General features: G+C 39.4%; 1 protein-coding gene across 3 annotated transcripts in view; it reads left to right on the top strand.

Moving 5' to 3' along the window:
• Positions 1–27,420, top strand: part of LOC126259835 (abscission/NoCut checkpoint regulator) — a 183,602-nt gene that overhangs the window by 131,138 nt on the left and 25,044 nt on the right. For all 3 annotated transcript variants that reach the window (XM_049956881.1, XM_049956884.1, XM_049956883.1), the window contains one exon: positions 21,165–21,252. In XM_049956881.1, the coding sequence (XP_049812838.1) occupies positions 21,165–21,252 (88 nt within the window). The remainder of the gene's footprint in view (positions 1–21,164; positions 21,253–27,420) is intronic.

The following is a 27,420-nucleotide window of genomic DNA, read 5'->3' as shown; positions in this document are numbered from 1 at the left end:
GCTCAGGGCCTCCTAGCCCAGCAACAGGGGGGCTTCCGTCAGGACCGCTCAGTGATTGACAATTTAGTCTCACTAGAGTCGGCTATTCATACAACTTTTACTCAGCGAGAGCATCTAGTTGCTGTTTTCTTTGATCTTCGGAAGGCGTACGATACCACATATCACCATCATATCCTTGCTACACTACACGAATGGGGCTTATGGGGTCCACTTCCGGTTTTTCTACGGAATTTTCTCTCCAATCGCTCCTTTCGGGTTACAGTTGGCACTTATTTTAGCTCTGCTCATATTCAGGAGAATGGTGTCCCGCAGGGCTCGGTTCGTAGTGTTCCCCTCTTTTTGGTGGCGATTAATGGTCTTACAGCTGCGGTGGGCTCATCAGTCTGTTCCTCTCTATATGCTGATGACTTTTGTCTTTATTACAGTTCCCCAAGCATCAGTGTCGCTGAACGGTAGCTGCAGGGAGCTATCCGTAAGGCACATTTTTGGGCATCCAACCATGGTTTTCAGTGCTCAACCTCCAAGACCCCACCTCCATCCAGAGCTCTACCTTGCCAATGAACTCCTTCGTATTGAGGAGACGCATCGCTTCCTTGGCATGCTGTTTGATGCTCAGCTCACTTGGACACCTCATCTTCGTGAGCTTAAACAACGGTGCTGGCGGCACCTCAACATCCTTTGCTGCCTCAGCCACACCATTTGCGGGGGTTGCACGAGCAACCCTCCTATAGCTCTATAAGGCCTTAGGCCTGTCCCGTCTTGACTACGGGAGCGTGGTGTACGACTCAGCAGCACCTTCAACATTGCAGATCCTCGACCCGATTTTCCATTGTGGCGTCAGACTGGCGACAGGTGCCTTCCGTACTAGTCCGGTGACTAGCCTTCTTGTAGAAACTGGAATCCCTCCCCTGCAATTCCGCCAACAACAAGTGCTTGCATCGTACATCGCCTGCATCCATGCCTCGCCCGACCACCCAAACCGCAGGCACCTTTTTCCATCTTGTGCACTCCCCTCCCCACGACGGCGGCCTAGGTCAGGTCTCCCGATCGCGGTCCGCGTTCGTTCCCTTCTCTCGTCACTAGAGTCCTTTCCCATTCCTCCATCCTTCCGGCCCTCTTCTTCTACCCCTCCTTGGTCCCTCCCTAGCTTGCGGCTTTGCTTGGATGTGTCCTGTGACTCCAAGTCCTCCGTTCCACCTGCCAGTCTTCGTCAACAATTCGTGGCTCTTCTTGCCTCATTTCGCGATGCAGGTGTAGTGTACACTGATGGTTCTGTGGTCGGTGGACGCACTGGGTTTGCTTTCATCCGTGGCGATTGCGTTGAGCAGCATTCCCTGCCTTATGGGAGCAGTGTTTTCACTGTGGAGCTGGTTGCTCTTTATCGTGCACTCGCTCACGTTTCCTCCTGCCCTGGGGAGTAATTTGTCATATGCAGTGACTCCCTGAGTGGATTGCAAGCACTCGACCAGTGTTTCTCTCGGGACCCTTTGGTGCGTGGTATTCAAGATGCTGTTTCTGCTCTCGCTGAGTGTGGTCGTTCAGCGACGTTTGTGTGGACCCCGGGCCACATCGGAATTCCAGGAAACGAGCGTGTCGATCGGTTGGCCAAGCAGGCCACCACTTTGCCACTCCTGGAGCTTGGTCTCGTGGAAAGAGACCTCCGGTCAGCCCTACATCGCAAGGTCCGCGATGTCTGGAGCTCTGAATGGTCTGTCTTGAACACGCCAAATAAGCTCCGCATGGTCAAGTTGTCCACGGCCGTATGGAACTCATCCTTGAGGGGCACGAGTAGGGACTCAGTTGTTCTCTGCCGTCTCTGAATTGGACATACGCGGTTGACCCACAGCTATCTCCTTCATTGTAAGTACCCGCCCAAGTGTCGCTGTGATGCAGGGCTGACATTGGTCCATCTTCTGATGGACTGCCCCCTTTTACCCCCCTTGCGGCAGTCCTTTAATGTACCAGCTGCACTTCCTTTAATTCTTGGTGACGATGCCTCTATAGCTGACTCAGTTTTACGTTTTATCCGTGCAGCTGGGTTTTATCACTTGCTGTAGTGTGGGTGCTCTCGCATGATTTCTCAGGCTACACCCACTCCAGCGACTTTAATTGTGACGTGGATAACAAAATAGTGTCTTTTATGGTAACAAGTTGTGTTGGCACCTCTATCAATGCTTTCCAGCTGGAGGTTCTTCATTTGTAGTTCAGTGGTTGACCTTTCACCTGATCCATCAACCACTGTAGTCTGTTTTACTCTTGTCAACTATTTGCTCTGCTCCTTTTAAGTGTCCTCTATTTTGTGTTATTGCGCTGTGTATTTTAGCTCTATACCCCTTGGTGTTCCCTACCTCTGGGTGCAGAGATTATGCTTTTACTGTATAGGCCTTTTACAAGTATGTCTGTTTTTAACTGGAGACTGATGACCTCGAGGTTTAGCCCCCATCAAACCCCAAAACAAATCAACCAACCAACCAATAAGTTCTTTATAATAGGAGGTATATACAGATCACCTTCAGGAAAGTTTAACCTCTTCATAAATATCTGGAAGCTCTGCTGCCCCCTGCCCCATTTCATGGTTAAAAGAAAATAGTGGTTGCTGGTGATTTTAATGTGATTTATTGAAAGGCTGTGTCAGTGAACAATTATTGCAGTTAGTAACACTATTGTTCAATTTAGTTCCTACTGTGAACTTTGCTACTAGGATACGTAAATGCTCTGAGACTGCTGTTGATAATATCTTTATAGTCAAATCTAGGGAAAAAAGTCATATCACAAAACCAATAGAAAATGGGGCTATCTGATCGTGATATGCAGCATCTTATGTTAAATGTTGAAACTTGTCAGGATAAAAAAAAAATAAAAATAAAATTCTATTAAATCAGAATACAGGAGGATAATAAATAAGTCAAAAATTGAGAAATTCAGGAAATTGCTCAAAGATATGAACTGGATAGATGTTTATAATACTTCTGACTAAGATGGAAAATACAAACCATTCATTAATGAAGCTACCTCCACTTTTGAAAACTGTTTTCACTGAAGGTACCTCAAATCGTACAGAAGTCAAAAAATAAACCATGGCTTACACAAGGAATAAAGATAGCATGCGGGACAAAAAGGAGACTGTATCTACTATCTAGGAACAGCTCTGATGTTAGAATTGTAATGCATTACAAAGAATACAGCAAAATATTGAAGCAAGTAATCCAGAAATTGAAGCAGCTTTATTATGAGAAAAAGATTATTACATCAGGTAACAGAATAAAAACTGTATGGGACATAGTGAAGACAGGCAGGTGGGGCGAAAAAGGATGAGGAACATGTAGTTCTAAAAATAAATGAGACTTTGGTAACAAGTACATGTAGTGTTGCAAACCTCTTAAACAAGTACTTCATTTCTGTTACTGACAGCTTGGGGTTATCAGGTTTGGTGAACAGTGCAATGGAGTATCTGAGACCAGTCTTCAGAAATAACTTCAGTAAAATGGAAATGACATTGACACCTCCCAAAGAAGTAGCACCCACCATAAAATCCTTAAAATCTAAATATTACAGTGGGTATGATAACATATCAACAAAGTTAATCAAAGAGTGCTCATGTGAGTTGAGTTCTGTCTTAAGTTATTTGTGTAATCAATCTCTTATCAGCAGAACATTTCCAGGCTGGCTAAAATATGCTGAAGTTAAGCCTCTTTACAAGAAAGAGATACCATCAAACTATCAACCAATTTCACTTTTGCCAGCAAATAATATATTGCCCAAGTCACAGATTGGATTTCTGAAGGGTTCTGATATAGAGAAAGCTATTTACACTTACAGTGAGAATGTACTTAATTCATTAGGTAATAAATTAGAGGCTACTGGCATTTTCATGTCAATAGCCTTTGACTGTATGAATCACAGCATTCTCTTAAGTAAATTGGAATTTTATGGTGTCACCGGCAATGCTGTGAAATGGTTTGAGTCGTATTTATCTAACAGAAAACAAAGGGTGTCATTGCAAAATACCTGTGCAGTACACAGTCTGTCTTCATCTGACAGGGAATTAATTGCATGTGGTGTTCCTCAAGGTTCCATCTTGGATCCATTGCTTTTTCTTGTGCACGTTAATGACCTCTCATCTGTTACATTGCCAGATGCTAAGTTTGTTTCGTTTGCAGATGATACAAACATTGCAATAAGTAGCAAGTCAAGTACAGATTTAGAAATAGCTGCTAATCAAATTTTCACTGACATTAATGAATGGTATAAAGCTAATTCAATGTCATTGAACTTTGAGAAGATCCACTATATGCTGTTCAGAACCTGTAAGAGATTTCCTTACAGCTTGTGTATAACATATGAAGACATGCAGGTCGAAGAGGTTGACAGTGTTAAATTTCTGGGATTACAACTCGATAATAAATTCAGTTGGGAAGGGCATACCACAGAATTATTGATTAAGCACATAAACACTCTATATTTGCAGTGTCAGATGTAGGAGATTGTAGTGTCAGACATAGGAGTTATAAATATAAAAAACTTGCATACTTTGCTTACTTTCATTCTGTTATGTCATATGGGATCATATTCTGGCGCAACTCATCAAACCAAGCAAAAGTTTTTGGGTGCAAAACCGCGTGATAAGAATCATTTGTGGTGTAAATTCAAGAACATAATATAGAAACCTGTTCAAGGAATTTTGTATTCTAGCCAGTGCTTCTCAGTATGTTTATTCCTTAATGGAACTTGTTGCAAGTAATACATCTCTGTTTCCAACCAATAGCTCAATACATAGTATCAATACTGGGAATTCCCTTCATGACCTGCGGCCAACTGTGTAGTTTGAACGTCGTAATGCAAACTGTTCAGAGGTTATGGTGATTTTATCTCATATAGTTCAATAATTGTCATCCTATATGTCTTAACAGTACAGCAGAATGACTGTCATCTAGCAGTGAAATAAAAGCTAGAAAAAAATTAGATAATTGTTAATTGTTGACAATTCCTTTCAATACGAATTATGAAGAAAAATCAGTGTGGCACAGTATTATATTTAAAAATTTATTTCTTTTTCAACACATCCTTTTTTACATCTTCAAATTTTATCAGAGGTAAAATGGAATATGTAAGAATCATACATATATTACTGAGAAAAAAATAAAAAGTGTGTTTTTGAGGTTTTTTAAAACCCAGAATTGTGTTTTTTGCAAGACTGATTTAATATCACAGTAGTGTTGTAGTGCATGTCAAGTCGAAGAATAGTTAAAGAGCTTTAAAATGACACCAGAGTCAACTTTACAACTACAGTACTTGTGCATCTAATTTTATGCTATGATGGGTCCTTAAAGATTCCGCAGTCCATCTCCAATAACCTTGTTTCTGATGAAATGTTATCCCTTAATCCTCCTTTTTCCTTCCTTGAAGTAACATTGTTACTTGCAGCAATCTGTCTTTTCAGTACAACTCCAACACTAATTTGAAGATTTCCTTATTGCTTGCTTTGAGCGTCGACCAGTTCACGATACCCAGTGCCCTACGATTTCTTTAAGATAAGATTTAATGAATTGTTCCAAAGGATGAAGAACAATTTTGAGTACAGTGGAAATTAGCATGAAAATAAAAATAAATTGAGGTTGTTGCAAAACTTCTTTTACTGCTTGTGTAAAGAGAATTAGACTTTCAGTTAGAACATCTCGCAGATGATTTCTCTGTTGATTTGTGGATGTCAAGTTGCATTAGCTAAATAGTAGTGACATATTCTTCTTCTTCTTCTTCTTCTTCTTCTTCTTCCTGCTGCTGCATTTTCATACAAGGCTTCTTGAAGTCATTGCTCCTTCAGTGTTTTTACAAACTGTTAGTCAAGTTCTTCCCTGCATTTAGATTTTATTAACATTTTCTATGTAGTATTTATCTATTTTTATTGTGAGGATATAGGTGAGTGTTCTTTTTTTCCCTTCCGAATCCAAACTGTGATGTATTAAGTGTATTATAATAATAATAATAATAATAATATAGTGAAATACTATTCTTTAATCCATTACCAGTTTTGCAAGATGAGGTGAAAAATGAAAAAGTTAGCAACTTTTTGTGTTTCACCTGCTGCCACTTTTACCAAAGTATTCAATAATGGCATATTTTAATCTTTTTGTAAAAATGTTTAAGTGCAATTGCAACAGAGCAAGATGAGACTATCCTTCCCATTATTATACCACTCTTGACATCAATATTTTTTCTCCTCTGAACTCTTTTTGTTTAATATATATACAAGATGTATAAATTAAATAATGAGACTCCACACCTCCTACCACACAGCTAGATGGGGTATGTTGGTATTGAAATGCAGTTGACTTTGAACCTATAAGAGCAGCCACCATTTGTTTTGTCTTGCCTGCTTTAGTTTGCTTTTGAGCCTTGGTTGAAGAGGTTGTCTCTCTGTAGTAGTGCCGCGACCATAGTGAACTTGAAAATCGAGCAGCGCATTAGCCTCAAATTCCTTGTGAGATTAAAACAGTTGCTAATGGATGCATTTCGTGATAATGCTATGTCATGTGCTAATTTGTGAAAGGCGCAAATGGTTTTCAGAAGGTTGGAATGAGGTGAAAATGATGAACATACTAGTTGAGTTCAAGAACTGAAGCAAAACTTCAGAAAATTAATGGAATTGTGTGGAACTATTGTTGTCTGGGCATTGCAATGATCACAGACGTGGTGAACATGATTAAGAGGTGGTACAGAAAATTATCATGGTGAGTTAAACATGACAAATGTTTATGCAAAACTGGTTCCAAAACACTTCTCTCAGGCATAAGAACAACACACTCTGATGTCATGGAATGACTCAAAGAAGAACCGCACTTGCTCACACATGTCAGCATGTGATCAAATGTGGATCTTTCATTATGACCCAGAAACAAAACATCATTGGGTTCACTAAGAATGGAAAAAGCATGAATGAGCAAGTCAAAACTGAAGGCAGTGCTGCCTTTTTTTGATAGCAGGGATGTTATCACTACTGAATGTGTGCCTCAGGGTCAAACTGTTAATCAGAAATGCTACAAAGAAGTCCTGATCAAGATGAGTGAAACAGTAAGGAAGAAAAGCCTGGATTTGTGGAAGTATAACATATGAATTCTGCTTCAGGATAAAGTGCCAGCCCATAATTTTGTATCTGATTTTAGTGCACAAGCATATTCCATTGCTGGAACACACTCTGTATTCAATATATCTGGCTCCTTGTGACTTTTGTCTGTTCCCAAAAGTGAAGAGTGTATTCAAGGGAACACATTTTCCATCTGTTGAAGAGTTAAAAGCAAAAACAGCAGAGAGGGTGATAATGGAAGGCACACATACAGCTGTGTGCAGGTATGGCAGGGGCAGAAGTTGACTATGTTTGTAGTAAATCACGTTTGTGACCTCAGTCTTGATTTACCTGTACAGTAGTTAGTTGAAATATCCAAATTCTTATTCAAGCAGGGATTCATGAAACTTAATTATTCCGTTATTTTTCAGTTACTGATGACAGTAATATCTGGAAATACTGTCATGTCGTAACTAGAATCAAATACAAGTCTGAAAGAAAGGTTGTCAAAGAAATACAACACTTAGCAGTAAAGCATACTTATTATGAACATCAACTTGCAGCCAGAAGAGAAGTGACTTCGTAAACAGACTGTGCAGCTGTTTGTATAAACATCGAATATCACAGAATGCTGGTTTATGTACAAACATGATATTTCAAGAACCTTCCTGAAATAATAAATATTAAACAACAAATAATTGCTGGTGGTTTGGTTTGAACTGGCAGCCCACAGCATTCCTAGCACTGATGATAAACATCACACTATGCAGCACCACAGCTTGCAGTATTGCTCCCTCTCCTGGGGAAACTGACCTGCTTTAGAAGTTCTCGTTGCAGGCCGACTACAAGATGTTAGATCCAGATGTCGTCAGTAGTCATCTGTATGGCAGCACTGGTAAATCCCTACTATTATGAGCATTGAAAGTAGCTCCTCCTGTCAAAGCTTCATGTTGGTTGAGTGGGTCTTCAGTTTCCTTTGCATCGTCTATTTGCACCTCTGGATTGTGCTATGGACTTGCCCTAATGCTGTGTATTAAATAAAATCTGAGATGAGTATTAGCACTGGAGACAGAGGGCAATGCAAGGCTGTTTCGAATTGTGGATCAATGTAATCATCAGGTTGAGTCCTACATGTCTGCTTTCATTTCCAACAGCTAAAAAAAAAAAATAAAAAAAAAATTGTAGCCTGTGATGTCGTTCATTGTAACTATCCAAGCATTCGTAAGTAATGCAAATTTTTAAGTAAAAGTGATGATGACAATGATGAAAAAGAGTTATATTCTTTGGAATGACTTGTTTTATATGATAATTTATTCATTAAATCAAAGCAATGAAATAATTAATGTGATGGTCCTACAGTAATTCACTTCAACATGAAAATAAATTAACAACAATCTTAAAATGCAGTACATTTTGCTTGAATGTGTAATTAAAATGGTAGCAGCTTCCGCAAATACTATTTAAACAACACCGATATGCGAAAAGTGAAGTCCCACTTCTGTAAACTAGACCTCATAAATACATAATTTCCACAACAGCGATCAACATATTAAAACTCGTGAAGTCACATACAAGGGTGCGCTGATTGCCTCAGAATTTTTTACATGAAAACTCTGGAAGTTTTTTGAATAAAATAAACTTATTAACATTCTCCAGCTTTATTCCTCATGTCAGCATATTTGCAGCCCTCTGCCGCTAGAGAGGTCTGAATTGTACCACGTGACATGACAGTGTGTAACTAAACAATGTTGGTACACGGGAAACAGCATGCTGTAATCTGCATTTGAAGAGTTCAGCCACATATGGAGCACGACAATACTGGATAACATACGAGTGCTGCAAACTCTGCAACAATCTTGACACCTTGGGTTTACTGTCATCATTTATCCTTCATACGGTACCAACTTGGCCTCATCCAGTTTCAACTTACAGAACAACAAAAAGGGCTTCACTATAATAGTAATGAAGCATGCGAGCAGAGGTGAGACGGTGGGTCCGTCAACAAAATCAAACATTCTACAGTGACAGCATCAACAAACTGGTGTCTCATTGAGAGTAATTTTGTTTGTTACTGAGCAGGAAGGCTACACTCTTAAGAACCTCTTAACGTTAGTTGATATTTTTGAATTTGTTTTAGTTGATAGATACATGTTATTACAAAATACGGCTGAGAACCAAAGTGCTGCACAGATACTTGATACAGGCCATGATTTGATGATCACTACTGTACTAGCTAGGCGATACTCATATTAGTTGTGAAGGAACTCGGTGGATCCTTAAGAGTTTGTGGGGATTTCAGAAGTACAAATAATACAATAAAATAAAGCACAAATACCTCGTACTATGCTTGGATAAACTTTTAACTAAGTTAGTACTCATAAAATAATTTTCTAAAATCAAATTCACAGACGCTGATCTACAACGTATCTTGGAAGAGGCATCACAGAGAATTGATGTAATGAATACACATCTGAGTTATGGTGGTACAGTAGGCTATGGTTTGAAATATAAAGTGCACCATAAATATTTGAAAAGATTTTGGAACAGAAAAATAACATATATTGCAGTACATGAACTATCTCAGTGACAGGTGCATCTCATCATCAATCAGTTTGCAGAATGCGAACCACTTAGAACTCTTAAGACTAAGTTATGCTGTTCACTGTGACTTGTGGCATTCTTACTGGGATAAGTATAATGCTATCACCCAAAAATGTAGTTACTAGCGAGAACCATGTAGCAAACACATACAAAATGCTAATTTGGGCTCAGGTTAAATACTCCCAAATTGAAAAAAAGACATCTGCCACCATATGTACAAAATCAAACGATCCAAGATGTGTGGCTTATGAGCAGCTGCTCGACCATGAAATCCAAGTTTTCTCACCTCCCAGCTAACTATCGTAGTACTTGCATTGGATCCTGATGCAGTCTGGAATTCCTGTGCAATGCTCTGGATAGATGTCTGCTTATTACATATTACTACTCCCTTCAACTGTTGGCGATCTCTGTCAGTCAACAGACGAGGCCGGCCTGTACGCTTTTGTGCTGTACATGTCCCTCCATGTTGAAAGGATACCTTGCTACACATCACGTAGAGGTGGTGTTGCATTGCAGAAAACCATAATGGAAAAGAGTACTAGAAATATTTCACCTTTAAGACTAAGTCTTTCCTCTGAAATAAAACTTTCACACATCAAAACACACACACACACACACACACACACACACACTTGCCTACTGACTCTGGGAACCAAGACCCAACTTTTGTCTTACATAAACAGCAATCTCCTGGGATGGGTGGTAGGGCTAAGGAGGTGACATATGGTGGGGAGTGGGTGGGATATTGTGATCAAAATGCCCAACGGGCGTGTGCTATGTATGCTGCTCGGTATCTTGGATGACATCATCCAAGTGTCCAGACCGTTCGCCGGATAGTTACGTTATTTATGGAAACAGGAAGTATTCAGCCACATGTGAAACGTAGGTGTTTTAGCTGCTGTCGTGGCTAATCCGCACATCAGTAGCAGACAAATTGTGCGAGAATCGGGAATCTCAAAAACGTCAGTGTTGAGAATGCTACATCAACATCGATTGCACCCATACCATATTTCTATGCACCAGGAATTTCATGGCGATGACTTTGAATGTCATGTACGGTTCTGCCACTGGGCACAAGAGAAATTACGCATTCTATTTAGCGACGAAGCATCATTCACCAACAATGGTAATGTAAACTGGCATAATATGCACTATTGGGCAACGGAAAATCCACGATGGCTGCGACAGGTGGAACATCAGTGACCTTGGCGGATTAATGTATGGTGTGGCATTATGGGAGGAAGGATAATTGGCCCCCATTTTATCAATGACAATCTAAATGGTGCAATGTATGCTGATTTCCTATGTAATGTTCTACCGATGTTACTACAAGATGTTTCACTGCATGAGAGAATGGCGATGTACTTCCAAAATGATGGATGTCCGGCACGTAGATCGCATGTGGTTGAAGCGGTATTGAATAGCATATTTCATGATACATGGATTGGTTGTTGAAGCACCATGGCCTGCACATTCACCATATCTGACTTCCCCGGATTTCTTTCTGTGGGGAAAGTTGAAGGATATTAGCTATCGTGATCCACCGACAACGCCTGACAACATGTGTCAGCGCATTGTCAATGCATGTGCGAACATTATGGAAGGCGAACTACTCGCTGTTGAGAGGAATGTCGTTACATGTATTGCCAAATGCATTGAGGTTGACGGACATCATTTTGAGCATTTATTACATTAATGTGGTATTTACAGGTAATCACGCTGTAACAGCATGTGTTCTCAGAGATGATAAGTTCACAAAGGTACATGTATCACATTGGAACAACTGAAATAAAATGTCCAAACGTACCTACATTCTGTATTTTTATTTAAAAAAACCTACCTGTTAGCAACTGTTCGTCTAAAATTATGAGCCATATGTTTGTGACTATTACAGCAACACATATCACAAAGCGAAAAAATGTGGTCCAACTAAAACATTCATATTTCTTTATGTACAACACGAATATGTAATAAAAAATGGGGGTTCCTGTTTAAAAAAATGCAGTTGATATCCGTTTGACCTATGGCAGCGCCATCTAGCAGGCCAACCATATCACCATCTGGTTTCCCCCTTCAAGCTAGAGAAGTTTCGTTCTTTGTAGTTTTTTTGTTTGACGCTTATTTCATGAGATATTTGGCCCGGTCACGATCAGTGGACCACCTTGTATTTCCCAATCAAAATCCTGGTGGAGAATGTTATTCAGTTGCTCTAGTCCTTGGTATTACTGAACTAAGAGCTCCTTTGTGTCCAAATCTTGGGAATGTGAGGCAGAGTAGGTCTACTGGCGAGAAAAGGCATAGACCTTTTTCTGGATGATGTTGCAAGGGTAATTTTGGTCTGTGAAGGGGTCAGTGAGACCCTTAGCATATTTGAAGAGTGACTGTAAGTCACTACAGGTAAGTGAAAGTATTGCTGATGGTTGATAAGTTTGACATGGAAGGAGGTACTGATGTAGCCATCTTTGAGGTGGGGTCCACATCGAGGAAGGTGGCTTGTTGTGCTGTGGGGATCATGTGAAGCAAGTACGGGAGAAGGTGTAGAGGTTCTGGAGGAATGTGGATGGGGTATCATCATCAATGAACCTGAACCATTTGAGGGATGTGGGTTTCTGTGTGGTTAAGGGGGATTCCTCGTAGATAGCCCATGAACAGGTTGCATAGTGTGGTCCCTCATGGTTGTCTATTGCTGTACCACAGGTTTGTTTGTAGGTGATTTCTTCAAAGGTGAAGTAATTATGGGTGAGGATATAGTTGGTCATGGTAATCAGGAAGGAGGTTGTAAGGTGTTTGGAAAGATAGTATTCAGTACTGATAAGACCCACAGACATTGACAATGGGTAGGTGGCATCATCAGTGATAAGCAAGATGGTGAGGGGAATGGTAGGGGTGAGGAGAGAGAGAGACCCAGAGGGGAGGTTGTGTGGTGTGCCTAAAAATTAAGGTGGAGACAGAAGATCTTGCTGAATTTCTGGAATGGGGTCACTGTGACAGGGCGAGTAGGGGTATGTATCTGACAATTGGAGTTCTCCCACCAGACAATCCCTACTGTTCATGACCACAGTGGTGGAAGTTTGTGGCAGGTAGTATTGTGAGATTGGGATCAGTTTTTAGGTAGTGTGGTGCAATTTCTTCTGCAGATGAGAGGTTGATTATCATGTTGAGGGGTTTGGGGAATGACAGTGAGGCAAGGTTTTATTAGGAAATTCTGGACAGGTAATGGGGTGATTTGGGGAGGAGAGGGGGGGGGGGGCAGTGGCGGAGAAGCATATTTTGGGTGTAATAATGAACTGAGTGAAGAAGGTTTCAATATTGGTTGTGGATTGTATTTGATTGGTAGGGTTAGTGGCAGAAAAGTGTTTCTGCTGTAGGGACTAGAAGATGGAGAGGTGGTCTTTAACAAGCCAAACACGATTGGATTAGGGAGTGAAACAAAAGGTAAGACCTTTCAGAAAAGTCTGATACTTCCATAGGACCGAAGTTTTCATTCACTCAGGGGCCATATAGAGGAATCGTTTGGAACCACCCAGAATCCCAAACCCCTCACCTGGTTCACATCCACGATGACATCTTCAAGTTCTGGACCGAGGGACACCCGTCCACGTTCCTCAAGAACCTCAGCACCTTCTCCCCAGTTGCTTCACCTATCTCAGTGCAGACCTCCAGTCAAGGATGGCTACATCAGTACCTCAATCCACAACAAGCCTACCAATCACCAACAATACCTCCACTTTGAAAGCTGAAATTCTTTTCACACCAAGAAGTCCCTTCCATACAGCCCAGCCACCCATGGTCATTGCATCGATGCCAAGGGCCTCACTGAGCACTACACAGACTAACATTACCCTCCCACAATTGCCAAGAAACAGATCTCCTGTGCCTTGTCCCACTAGTCATCTACCATCCCACACATACGCACAATTTGGCCACAAAGGAGTACTCCCATTGCGATTCAGTACCATCCATGAATGGAGTAACTGTATCACATTCTCTGCCAGGGTTTCGACTATCTCTCATCTTGCCCTGCAATGAGAAATATCCTCCTTGCTATCATCCCCTCTTCTCCCACAGTAGTATTATGCCGCCCACCCAATCCATGCGGTATCCTTGTCCGCCCCTGTTCTACCTATGCTGAAAAACCCTTGCCTCATATCCCTACAATAGACATGGATGCAAGACCTGTCCCATACATCCTCCCACTACCACCTGTGAAAGCAGCCATATGATCTAGAAACTTAGCTGCAGTCACTGTGCCACGTTCTAAGTGGGCATGCCCACTAACGAGCTGTGTTTTCTTATTAATGCCCACTGCCAAACTGCCTCCAAGAGACAGCTGGGCCATCCAGTTACCATTAATGTCACCAAGCAAGGTGTGCTCCACCTTAATTACTGCTTCACATCCTGTGCAATTTGGATTATTTCCATAAGACTAGCTTTTCTGAACTGAAGAGGTGGGACCTCTCCATAAACATGTCCTTCATTCCTGTTTGTATGTTGTGCCGTTGGGCGATATAGTATTTCATACTGAGACTTTGACAGTAATAGTGACCAACATTGAAGCTTCTGTGCCGTCCAGTCAGGATCTTGTTTCGACAGATGAAACAGTGCAGTTGAAGGCCTCAAAAAAAAAAAAAAAAAAACACACACACACACACACCAGCTAAGAGCACTATCCAATTCCCATCACCTTCCTGCTGGCTCCCACAGGCAACACAAGTATCTTTCTATTACTTCCTTCTCCCCCTCCCTGCTGCATACCTTCTTATTACCCTCACCGCCCAGTTTGGATTGAGGAGGGAGGTGTGCTAAGTTAGTCCGTGCAGTAGTGCAAAGCCACTGTGCCAGGGTGGCGTAGTGGTTAGTGCATCTGCCTAGTGTGCTTCAGGGAATGTTCAGCAGAGACAGGGTGACCATCAGGAATGCTGCAGGGAAGTATGCTAGGACTGCGATTATTTTCTTTATGCATAAATGATCTGGCAGAGAGGGTGGGCAGCAGTCTGTGGTTGTTTGCTGATGATGCTGTGGTGTATGGGAAAATGCTGAAGTTGAGTGACTGTAAGAGGATACAAGGTGACTTAGACAAAATTTTGAATAGGTGCGGTGAATTGCAGCTGGCTGTAAATGTAGAAAAACGTAAGTCAATGTGGATGAGTAGGAAAAACAGACTCATAATGCTCGGATGCAGCATTTGTACTGTCCTACTCGACACAGTCACGTCGTTTAAGTATTTGGGCGTAACATTGCAAAGCGATACGAAATGGAATGAGTATGTGGAGGTTGTGATTGGGAAGACGAATGTCTGACTTTGGTTTATTGGGAGGATTTTAGGAAAAATGTGGTTCATTTGTAAAGGTGACTGCATGTAGGATGCTAGCGCGACCTATTCTTGAGTACTGCCAGAGTGTTTTTAGCTGAGAAAATCAACAATTTGTCTTCATTTAAAGTGAGGAATGGTTGGCTACAGAATTTCAAAGCAAGGCAAGGTATTGGTGAATTGGATGTAAGTGGTGAAAAACAATTAGTGGGCCCAAAGAAAGCAGAACATTTTATTGAAAAATTCAAAACTGAAGCAGATTCTTATGACCCTGAAATTTTATACAATGCAGATGAGACAGGTCTTATTGCCTGAAACAATTTTAATTTATAAAAGGGAAACTGTTGCTCCTGTCCATAGGGTTAGTAGAGACCATGTTACTATACTGAACAGTGTTAACTGTTTGGTAAACCACAAAATTCCCCCTTCTGTTGATACGAAAATAAAAAAAAAACAAAAAAACACAGTGCTTTCAAAAATGTTAAACTTTCCATCCATTACAACATTCAACCAAAGGCTTGGGTGACTGTTGCTTTGTTTGTGAACGATACAATTCAATTTCCATACCTGAAGTAAAAAAAATACCAACAGGCCACAAGGAAATAGGGCAGCAAGGTGATATTAATTCTGGACAATGCACCCACCCAACCCACAAAAAGCTTTCTTGACTGAAAAGATTGATGTTTCAAACCACTCTTCTTGCCACCAAACAAAATGAGTTTGTTGCAGCCAGTGTACTTATCAGTTATCAAAACTATGAACTGACATTACAGAAGACAGCCATTGAGGAAAATTTTGCTAGAAGATAGAAATGAAGAAGGCATGTGGCTCATCACCACCAAATTGAAAGGCATTTCAACCAAAGATGAGGTACAAAAAAATAAGGTGAAAAGAAGTGTGAAAAGGAACAGGAAGAGGGAAGTGGCAGAGGACATAACAAAGATATTGTTGAAAATTACTGGATATGCGATTGCAGTACAGTAAATATAGGTTAATGGTATGATTTTGATTCTTTGGACCCTGGATTCCAGATGCTGAGTGATGATGAAATCATTAAAAGTATGAGAGAAGAAATTGATGGCCAGGAGGGTGACACTAACTGAAACAAATGCAGGACTGTCAGCGGTGAGGGATTTGTGCATCTTGACACTGCGCTAACATGGATGGAGCCACAGCCAGAGTGAGACCATATACTGATGCTCACTATCAAACAGATGTGAGACTTGGATGGACAAAAATGAATGAAGACAGGAAAGAAAAACTGATTATGTTCATGAACTGACACTGTTTAAGTAAGTTCAGTACTGCACAATAACTAAACAATATTGTTTTATAGTCATTAAATTAACATTACAGCAGTATACATGCACAAATTTGCCGTTTTTTTAAAAGAAATGAGTTGTTTTCATGATTAATCCAGTTATCTGGATTGGGTCCTCTCCCAAGTAATCCTGATGATTGGATTTCTACTGTATTGTTTTTTATTGTCCCTCTCTGCAATTCAATGCCTCTTATATGTGTTGAGTGGCAATCTATCCTTTCTATATTGCTGTTACTTTGTACAAAAGGTCCACACCTATCTCTGTGGTGTAAAATTTTGCTTTAGATAAACCGATTAGCACAAGTTTTGGGCCACAAAATTGCATTCTGCAGTGAACAACAAAAAAATTACAAAGATGAACATTAATCTTTAACTCTTATAACTATCAGATACATTAAAGATCTGCTGTTAAATATGGGCGGGTGACATCAGGTAACTAGATATAGAGTTTGCCAAATCACCAAAGTTTACAATCAGTAATTAATAAAATGGCACCGGCCGGTATTTTGTGTGACCTATATAAGGCATTTGAATGTGTGAATCACAGTATTCTCCTAGATGAAATGAAGTTTTATGGCATTGATGGTATAACCAAACAATGGATAATGTCGTATCTAACCAAAAGAATGTTGAAACCTGTACGTATTAATTCAACTAATATAGTCTGGGGGACATAATTCTAACTGGGGAGCAATTATGTATGGGGTTCCACAGAGCTATCTCTTAGATCCACTATTGTTCCTCATATATGTAAATGATCTTTCATCTAATATACAACAAGTAGAATTAGTTCTTTTTGCAGATGACACTAGTTCTGTAGTCAGTCCAAGAACACACGTACAGAAGCAGAAGTAATGGCAAACAGAGTGCTCAAAAGTACCATTCACTGGTTTCCTGTGAATGGTCTTGTTCTCAGTTTTAAAACGATGCAGTTCTGCACATCTGGGGGTACTACACCAGTGATAAGTGTAACACATGGTGAATAAATAATAAATAGTGTGGAAACTTCAAAATTTTTAGGCGCCCATGTTTATGAGAATTTAAATTGGAAAAAGCATGTTTTGGAATGCCTAAAACAACTTAGTTCAACCACATTTCCACTTAGAATCGATGCAAATCTTGGTGAGGGACAAATCAGTAAGCATATTTTCATTCACTAATGTCACATGGAATAATGTTCTGGGGTAAATAATATGTGCTGTTCACCCGTGATCATCTTATAGACATCTGTTTCAGGATTAAGGATTTGGGTATTCTGACTACTGCTTCAGAATATATTTATTCTCTTGTGAAGTTTGTTGTAAATAAAAGGAACAATAGTGTGGTTAATGACAATACCAGAAGGAAATAAAATGACATTCATAACTCCACATTATGGTTGCCTTCAGCATAAAAAGGGGGCACAATGCGGCAACAAAAATTTCTGATGACGTACCCACTGATATAAAATGTCTGACAGACTGCAAAGTAAAATTTGAAAACAAACTGCGAAAGTTTTTCTTTGACAACTCTTTCTACTGCATAGAATAATTTCTGTTACTATATGTTTCAAGCTTGATAAAAATCCTAGTACAACGGTTGTTGGTTACCTTATGGCCCAAATTCTTGCCAAATATATGAAACAAGACACATCTTAAAATTACATTTTGTATTACATCCTAAAGGGGTGAACTACATCAAACACCAGTAAATCTGAAATACAGCCTCTTTTTACTTGGTACTGTGTCTGTGATGCGGGCAGCTGGTCATACTCAGTTATTCAGCACCATTCGGTATGAATGAAGAATAAGCATTTTGGCTTTTTCCGATGAAGTTTTATCTGTTAACATTTCTGCCATGTGTTCTTGTGCCCATTTTGGGCACATATGGAGCACAGATTCTCACTCTATATCAACCAGTATACTCTGTGCCTATGTCAACTGTTGTTGGTATAATGGAAATTGCTTGTATTGCGTATGGAGTGTGCTTCAATTCTGAGCTACTGCTATGTGTATATTATGATTGAAGGATAAACTGCACAGTGGATAACAGTCATCTGTTGTTAATGTGTTTCCATTGTATGAAGACTTACTCCTTTTTTTCTCTCTTGTGAAACAAAACAAGACTTCGGTACATCTTTTTAGTTTGTAGCCATCATGATAGTGGTGCATAGGTACAGAAGATTTACATTGTTGACATTTGGAGTACTACTATTTGTTTATTAACTTATATTTGAAAGTGCTTCTCATTTCACAAAAGCGCTTCTTATTTGACAAAAGCAGTAATATCCTGTCTTTGCATTTAATCTTCTGAACTTGTGTTAGCTTGCATTTGTTTATCATGTCACTTTATGTTGAGAGAATCTGTCCAACCTTAACCATTGTCAAAAAAATCTGTATCAGTATTCTTGTTTTTCCAGCTTCTCACTTTAATTGATATGATGCCTTGACATTGAATGGCATATGATAATATTGGGATTCTTTCTACTGTGATTCTCATGTTATTCATCACTCTTTTCATTATGTTGGGATTTTATTGATTTTTTTCATTTTTGCAGATAACAGTTTTGATAATACAATTCCTTTATGTGAGGCATTCTTTTTCCATTTTACAGTGCACAGGATAGAATTATGTTCTGTGGATTGTCATGCCAGTTTCAGTTCACTTCTTCTGAATGCTCGTTTTCTGTATTTATCGAGAGACCCAGAAAATTCATTGTCTTTTTGGTGTCATGTTCTGTGATGTACATTTGCATGCCATTTGTTGAAGAATAGACACAGCTTACTTTGTTTTTCCTGTCATTTTTTAAATAATGAATACTTTAAAAAGACACAAAAACTGACTGTGTAAAACATTTCATATGACAAAATTGAAAACTGTTTTTGGATTTAAGATGGACTTTACATTTGAAAGACCTCAAATCCATGCAGTTGAACTCATGTATAGACAGTGAAAGGACCTGTATGGTATATGGCTTGTTTATATATTTGTATAAATGTTTCATAAAATTAATCCATAACAAGTAATATAAATTTCAATATTTTTAAAATTATTATGCGCACATCTATAATCCTTCCGTGTTATCTCACTGCTAGAACAGCCAATGTCAACTTTGATTGATGTAACACTAGAATGCACTTGTTTATATGACTTTGACTTGCCATTATTTGTACTTTGACTTCACCTTGTCCTTGTTTAATCTCTGAATAATATTATAATAATAATGGTGGTGAAGACTGAAAACATGCTTTTATAGAGAGGAAGCTGTACTGCAATAGCTAGTACACATTTTTAAGTAAACAATGTGGTTGCAAAATTTTAAATTTTTTACAAGGTAAATTATGCCAACCTTGAGATTATATTAATTAATTAGTTCATTTCAGTTCTACTAGGTTTGGGACATTTAGTTTGAAAATCGCTACTTGTTTCAAAGGTATTGATTTTTCTGGCTATTGTTTCTATGAACCCACTCGTGAAACTGTCACTGCTGACATGTCTACATCTGACATGTCTGTATCTGAAAGTGAACCAACTAATCTAATTAAGGAAAGAAATTCCACCCTATGTCAAATGCAAAACATTTGCACAAAATATCTGCAACTGAAACTGCAAGTCTTGTGGTCCATTGCTTTCATACATTGAGTATGAATATTTCCCAACAGAAAGTTCAGAGTCTCCTGATTTTGTGAGTTTAGCTTGAAACAATAAACAATGTAAGAGAAAACAATGTGGTACTGAAACTAATGGCAATGCTGAGATATGTTACCAGCTGATGGAACAAAATTTTAAAAGGAAGAAGTGCACAAGAAATCAAACGTCTGACCCAGCAGAAACGGGCTCGTAATATTTGAGAAACAGCCAGGATACTAATGAAGTAATATAGCAGCCAGATATATGACTGAAAAAACCATGTAAAGGTCAAAGAAAATGCTGTGGGAGATTTATTGAACAAGAACTGGAAATATTTTTTATGGAGTCTATAATTATCGAGTGAGGCACAAAGTCAGCAAATAGCATGCTCCATACAGCAATACCCGAAGAAAAGTGTTTACTTAAGAGAAGGGAATATACCAGGTAACAACAGATGCCATCTTTCAAGAAAAAATTTGTTACAGACACCTAGTTTGGAAACAGTCAAAGTGTGCCAGATAATATAGCTCAACACACTAGCTTTTACCTCAACATAGTGACTACTGTGCGGCCACCGGCGGCCTCAGCAAAGCCTCACGTCTGATGCTGTGTGGCTGTTGGCTGCCACAGTTGAGCCTCACACCCAGCACCATGTACTTGGCTTGGCCGGGCGGTGAAACCTGTTTGAGTCCTTTTTAAAAGAGATGTATCTAGTAATCGCAGCAGATTTTCTCATGAAGACAGTAGAGGAAGATATGGAAAATAAAAACGTATACCAAAAGAAGTAGTACGAAGAATTAAGAATCACATGTCATGTTTCATGCTTACTGTAATCACATACAGAAAATAAATACTTAAAATTCTGACTTACCTATATCTAAGAACCTATTACAAGGCCATCCAGGAGAGTGTGTTGAGTACCTACCAGGTGAAAGTGATGTTCAATAACATTAAAGCATGAAAACTGCAATTTATTTGAGTTTCAAGGAGTTGTTTTATCTTTCCCTACTACAGACTAATTCACACAGTGACAATTCCAAATGCAGAGTGACTTGAAGTATTTTAATGTACAGCATTCTCCAATGTTATTTCACTTTGTATAAACGTATCAAGATAAGAGTGAAATGTAGAAACATATTTTCTCTTAAAATATTTTAAACAAATAAATCTTACAGACGTTCATAAACTATACTATTAGCTATAGATATAATTTTATTTATGCAAAGATGGAATATGTACCTTTTATCCATTAATGTTTTCAGGATGAAGAAATTAAGTGTTAAAAAGAAGATGTCCATTGATGGAAGTAGTTCTGATGAAGAAGAAATTACTGAAGAAGTTATTAAAAGGGTATGTGATGCAAAGTTCTATTGTTTTAGTTTCTTTCTGCTGTTTCGTTTCTTGTTACATAAGTGCCTGCCAAGCCTTGGAAAATGCTTCAGACAGGGGCAATTTCTATCTTCTGCAATCCAGAAAAGCTAATTTTGGAGAAGGGATGGGGTAGGGGGATGAAACACAGATGGCAAGAATTGTGGAGCAGCTGCTAATTTCATGCGTATTATTGTCTTTCCATTTCTCTTTGCTTCGCTTCCGACTAGATTGATATTGAGCTTTCACTACCTTTTTCAGATTTTTCGAGCTGTATAATGTACAGATGTCTGATATTCCATGCTCTGGCTCAAAGAACCTTATTATTTAGCTGGTTATAAACTTTTTCTTTTAAGGGGAGATGACCATGGGAAAAGGATTCAAAATCCAGCGAAACATTTATATCCTAAGAGTCGAAGCATGGAATGTCAGAAGTAAGTTAGAAAATCAGAAAATGGAAATAAGAGTCACTCTAGATGTAGAGGAGAAATGAAGTGAAATGGAAAAACATAGTAAAATGAATGTAGAGTAATAACAACAACAGCAGCAGAAAATAGTAAAATGGGATTAGGATTCATTATGAATAGGTGTGCTGACCAAAGCAAAACCACACAAGATAATTAAGATTCCCAGGCAGTAGTGTACAGCCAACACTTCTATTACAACGCTGAGTGTACAATAAAATAATTAATGTCTGTTAACAAACCTGAAAGAATCCCAAAGTAAACAATCCTGAATAAGTTCTACAAGGATATTTGAAAGTCACTGTTCAAAAATTTCACAAAATATGATTAACACTAATAGTCAAAGTCCTGCAAGGTGTAAATCAATGACAGTAACTACTGAATTTTCACTCAGATTCTAAGTTCAACCAGGCTGTATAGTGGCCCTGAAAAACAAAGTCCAAGGAGGCAGTGGTCAGAAGAGAATGATGGTTTTCGTGACAACTGCTTGGCTGCCAGTGGTGCTTCTATGTTGATTATCTGGTACTGGAGCTTCAGTTGGAACTGGTTCCTCTGGGGCCGGTTCCTTGCTTCATGGCCTGGCAGACACGTGATCGGTATAAGCAAAATAGTTGTGCAATTGTAACACTGCCACCAGTGACACAGGTGCCAGAGTGGGATTCTGCTGCCTCAAGGTTTTGTAAGCTAGCATGTGTATGTGGGCCAATGTGTTTTTTTTACACATGGTGTACACCAGACCATGATGAGATGCTGGCAGTGGACCTGTAGCCAAGCAATGCAGTAGTATCAGCTAAGTAGTTATAGACACAGAATATAGCAACAGAGAGGTGGTGTAAAGAGTGAGTTGCTGGGAACGATGCAGTGATAGAATTATTCACATCAGAATTGACAGAAAATCAACACCAACAACAATGATCTAGGCAAACATGCCAACACCACCAACAGCATATGAGAGAGAGAGAGAGAGAGAGAGAGAGAGAGAGAGAGATAGTGCTGACACTGAACTCATAGCCATAATTTTAAGGGAGTTGAAAATGTAATAATCATTGAAGATTGGAACACTACTTTAGGGGAAGGGACAGAAGACAGATGTGGGAGAATACAGGCTTGATAGTAGTAATGAGAGATGTAAAAAAACTGTTTCAGATCTGCAGTGAATTTGATTGTAGTAGGACATACACTGTTCAAGAATCACAAGAGGAGGTGGAGGTAAACCTGGAAAAGGCCTAGAGACACACAAAGATATCAGCTGGGTTATGTAATGGTGAGGCAGACATTCCAAAATATGGTATTGGATTGTAAACCATAGCCGTGGGTAAAGAAGTGGACCAAAATTTAATGATGATGAAGACTAGGCTGAAGTTTAACAAAATAACTGAGAATAATTGTGTTGTTGTGATGTGGGACATTGAAGTATTGAAGAAAGGTGATGTGCATATAAAGTTACGTGAGGCAGCAGAATCTGTGATAATGAATGCTACAGTAAGCAGTTCGTTTGAAGGGAAAGGGACGTATTTAAGAAAGGCAGTCACTGTAATTGGACCTACAGATATAGGTACAAGGAAGGTGACTGCAAAGAAACCATGGTTAACAGAAGGAATACTTCATTTGATCAATGAAAGAAGGAAATAAAATAAGTTCAGGAATAGGAAGGAATACTGCAATAAAAAAAAAAAAAACACTTTAAAATCAAATCAGTATGACATGCAGGCAAGCTGAAGTGAAATGACTGCAAGAAAAATGTGAGGAAATTGAAAGGAAAACAGTTATCAGAGGGACATTGGAAACATAAAAATAATAATAAGAGTGCAAAAGAAATGCCAGTGTTAAATGCGGAGGAGAGACCAAATAGATAGTAAGAGTACGTTGGTGGCCTGTATCAGGGGAGAAACTGTCAGATAAGTGATGATTGAACTAGTGGGTGCCCCAGTTTGGAAGAAATCATGGATCTGTTATTAGCATCAGATTTTGACAGAGCTTTGAAAGACTTGCTAACAAACAAAGCAGAAGGGATTGATAAAGTCCTTTGGAAGTTCTAAAATCATTCAGGGAAGGGCCAGCAAATGATTACTAAAGTTATAGTGTCTATGAGACTGGACACACACACACAGTTGGATTTTTAGTTCATTATCATCAATAAAGTCCTGAAGATACCTGAGGCAGATAAATGCAAGAATTATTGTGCCATCAGCTTGACAGCTCATGCACCCAAGTTGCTGTCAAGAATTATATTCAGAAGATTAGTAAAGAAAACTGAGAATTTGTGTGATGACAATCAGTTCGTCTTTAGGAATGTATTGTTCATTCCCAGTCTGAAGAAGGTTAGTTCAACACATACATGAATCTGTAAGTCTATATTGTAGACGGCTACCTGTTTGAATTTTGGAACACATTTTATGCTTATATATTATGGCATTTCTGGAGACTGAACATATTCTCCGTGGGAATCATCATGGGTTCTGCAAGCAATCATGTGGTGCCCTTGTTATAGGATTTCCAATATTTCACAATTTAAAAATTATTTCCATTTTTTCCCATGTTTGTTGGCCACTTTGTGAAGAAAGTATTTACATGTTTTTAAGTGAGTAGAATAATGCATAAAATGTTGAAAGACATTAGTAAATGACTTCATTTCTCTTAACATTTTGTGTGAGAACATGCATGTGCACTCCACTGTGTAGATTACACTTGTTGGATTTTGCTTTTTAGGCTTTCCATGTTTTTTCTGTCTTGTGAAATCAAAATGTATGATGAAAAAATAGTTGCACAAAAAGATAGAAAATATGGAAAAAAGTTTTTATGAGATAAATATTATTAAGGGTACAACTATTAAAAGAATGTGGTACACTAACTACAATGGTAACTCTCTAGAAGAAAAATATGTTTGAGGAAACTGTGGGTAACAATTTTTAATGACATTTGTGTTAAAAATAAATTTGTTTTATTTAGTAAGTACTTAATGTCACCACTGAGTTGGGAAAGAGAAAAGGCTTGCAATGTTAAAGACGTTTCATGATTTATCTAGCAAAAACAAACAGCCGCCCCACCCCCTCACTTTACCCTAGCTCTCAGGTAAAGGAAAAAATATAGTGCAGTAAGCTATTTTTCTTTCAAGAAAATGATTACCGAGGGTTTTAACAGTGTCAGAACTGAAATATTTATATGACAAGTCCCCAATCATCTTCCATAATATTAAAAACACTCCATACCCCCAGTTCTAGGCCCCCCCCCCCAAAACTACTGTATGGGTACCCTTGTCTACTATGGACTAATTTGTGTCATTAAAATCTTTTACACATACTTACTTGCTTTTGAATTGAAAATATTTCATGTTACTTAGGCAACTATCTTCCCCATTTCAAAATATAAGTAAATGTTCAGTATTATTGTGATTAATTTGTTAAAATCATGTTTGAACAGTTCTCAAAAATTTTTTGTTTGGTCATATTGCTTAATGTTGAAAAGAACAAACTCCAAAATTGCAAGTGATATTTTGCACATTGTGCATAGGTTGTTGGATTCTGTAATCGAAAAAAGAAATTAGTGGATACTAGCATAAAACAAATGAAAAAAGAAATGATGAAATTTATAAATTGGTCTGCCTAAAACTTACAAGGGGAGGCCACGACGCTTGGAATGCAGATTTCAGATTTACTGCAAACTATGTACACTCGTAGAGAAGTCCTGTTGTCTCTGCTATACTCCATGTCTTCCATGTCAAAATATTTGCATCTGGAAAAGCTTCAAGGCCACCATAATCTGCATGATTGCCCCATACAACAGCAAGCGTCAGCCATGTACTACCTCCAAAAACTGCTTGTACATCACATGTAAAGTTCAAATGGAGTCCACGAAAAACAAAAACATTTGGGCCTCCAATTAATTGTTGTTTATTAAACTGTCCAGCCAAATCAGTATCAATAGCCTTCAAACTGCGATACACAGGAACGCTGCGCCACCAGCGACGACGCCATGCACGTCGCCTAGGCATTGCTGTGGCACGTTAACACAAGTGAACGTAGCAAGCCAACGCCCAGCGAGACACCCAGAGCTATGCGTCCGCACTCCTCGACGTTCGCAGAGCGAATGACGCTCTGTGCTGCGGTGCAGCTGGACCCCAGTAGCGCTTATCGCGACAACTTTTGGTCTCGGCGCGCCAAGTCGGGGCCAGCGCACCTTATCTGCGCCATTGCGCAAGCAACCGGAAGTGAATTCTTCTGCAACACTAGTAATACTAGGGCCCGTGTTGCCCGGATTCAAACGCCCGCCACGATTCGAAACGCGCGCCAGCCTCGCTCATTGCTACGTTCACTTGTGTTAATGTGCCACAGCAATGCCTAGGCGACGTGCATGGCGTCGTCGCTGGCGGCGTAGCGTTCCTGTGTATCACAGTTTGAAGGCTATTGATACTGATTTGGCTGGACAGTTTAATAAACAATTAATTGGAGGTCCAAATGTTTTTCGTGGTCTCCATTTGAACTTTACATGTGATGTACAAGTAGTTTTTGGAGGTAGTACATGGCTGACGCTTGCTGTTGTATGGTGCAATCATGCAGATTATGGTGGCCTTGAAGATTTTCCAGATGCAACACGAGTCAAGTAAATATACCGGACGGGCAACAATCATTTAAGAATGAAATCATTTAAGAAATGAAATAGTTTTTTAACAATGAAATAGTTTTTTAACAATGAAATAGTATTTTAACAATGAAATAGTATTTTAACAATGAAATAGTTTTTTAACAATGAAACCTATATGAATCACCCTGACAAGGAGACCTCACTTAGCGTGAGGCCATTCTCTAGGAAGGCCTACGGCTGTGTGTCTGAGAAGGACTTTGAGGTTTTATTCTATTGAGGTTATAACACTACAAACAGAACAACCATTTTAATTGATTTAAAAAAAATTCACGAGCGGTCTGGCGCGACCAATAACCACCACATTCAATAACTATATAAGTACAAGTAATTGTTCTTTATTAAACTATCCAGCCAAATCAATATCAATAGCCTTCAAACTGCGATACACAGGAACGCTGCGCCGCCAGCGACGATGCCATGCACGTCGCCTAGGCATTGCTGTGGCTTATATAGCTGGCAGGTCGATAGAAACACAAACATACACACGAAATTCTAGCTTTCGCAACCAACGGTTGCTTCGTCAGGAAAGAGGGAAGGAGAGGGAAAGACGAAAGGATGTGGGTTTTAAGGGAGAGGGTAAGGAGTCATTCCAATCCCGGGAGCGGAAAGACTTACCTTAGGGGGAAAAAAGGACGGGTATACACTAGCGCACACACACACACATATCCATCCGCACATACACACACACAAGCAGACATTTATAAAGGCAAAGAGTTTGGGCAGAGATGTCAGTCGAGGCGGAAGTACAGAGGCAAAGATGTTGTTGAAAGACAGGTGAGGTATGAGCGGTGGCAAATTGAAATTAGCGGAGATTGAGGCCTGGCGGATAACGAGAAGAGAGGATATACTGAAGGGCAAGTTCCCATCTCCGGAGTTCTGACAGGTTGGTGTTAGTGGGAAGTATCCAGATAACCCGGACGGTGTAACACTGTGCCAAGATGTGCTGGCCGTGCACCAAGGCATGTTTAGCCACAGGGTGATCCTCATTACCAACAAACACTGTCTGCCTGTGTCCATTCATGCGAATGGACAGTTTGTTGCTGGT

This window comes from Schistocerca nitens, chromosome 5 (assembly GCF_023898315.1).
Source record: "Schistocerca nitens isolate TAMUIC-IGC-003100 chromosome 5, iqSchNite1.1, whole genome shotgun sequence".
NCBI lineage: Eukaryota > Metazoa > Arthropoda > Insecta > Orthoptera > Acrididae > Schistocerca > Schistocerca nitens.
Note: the sequence above shows the minus strand (reverse complement) of the source record. Positions and strands in the feature narration are given on the sequence as shown.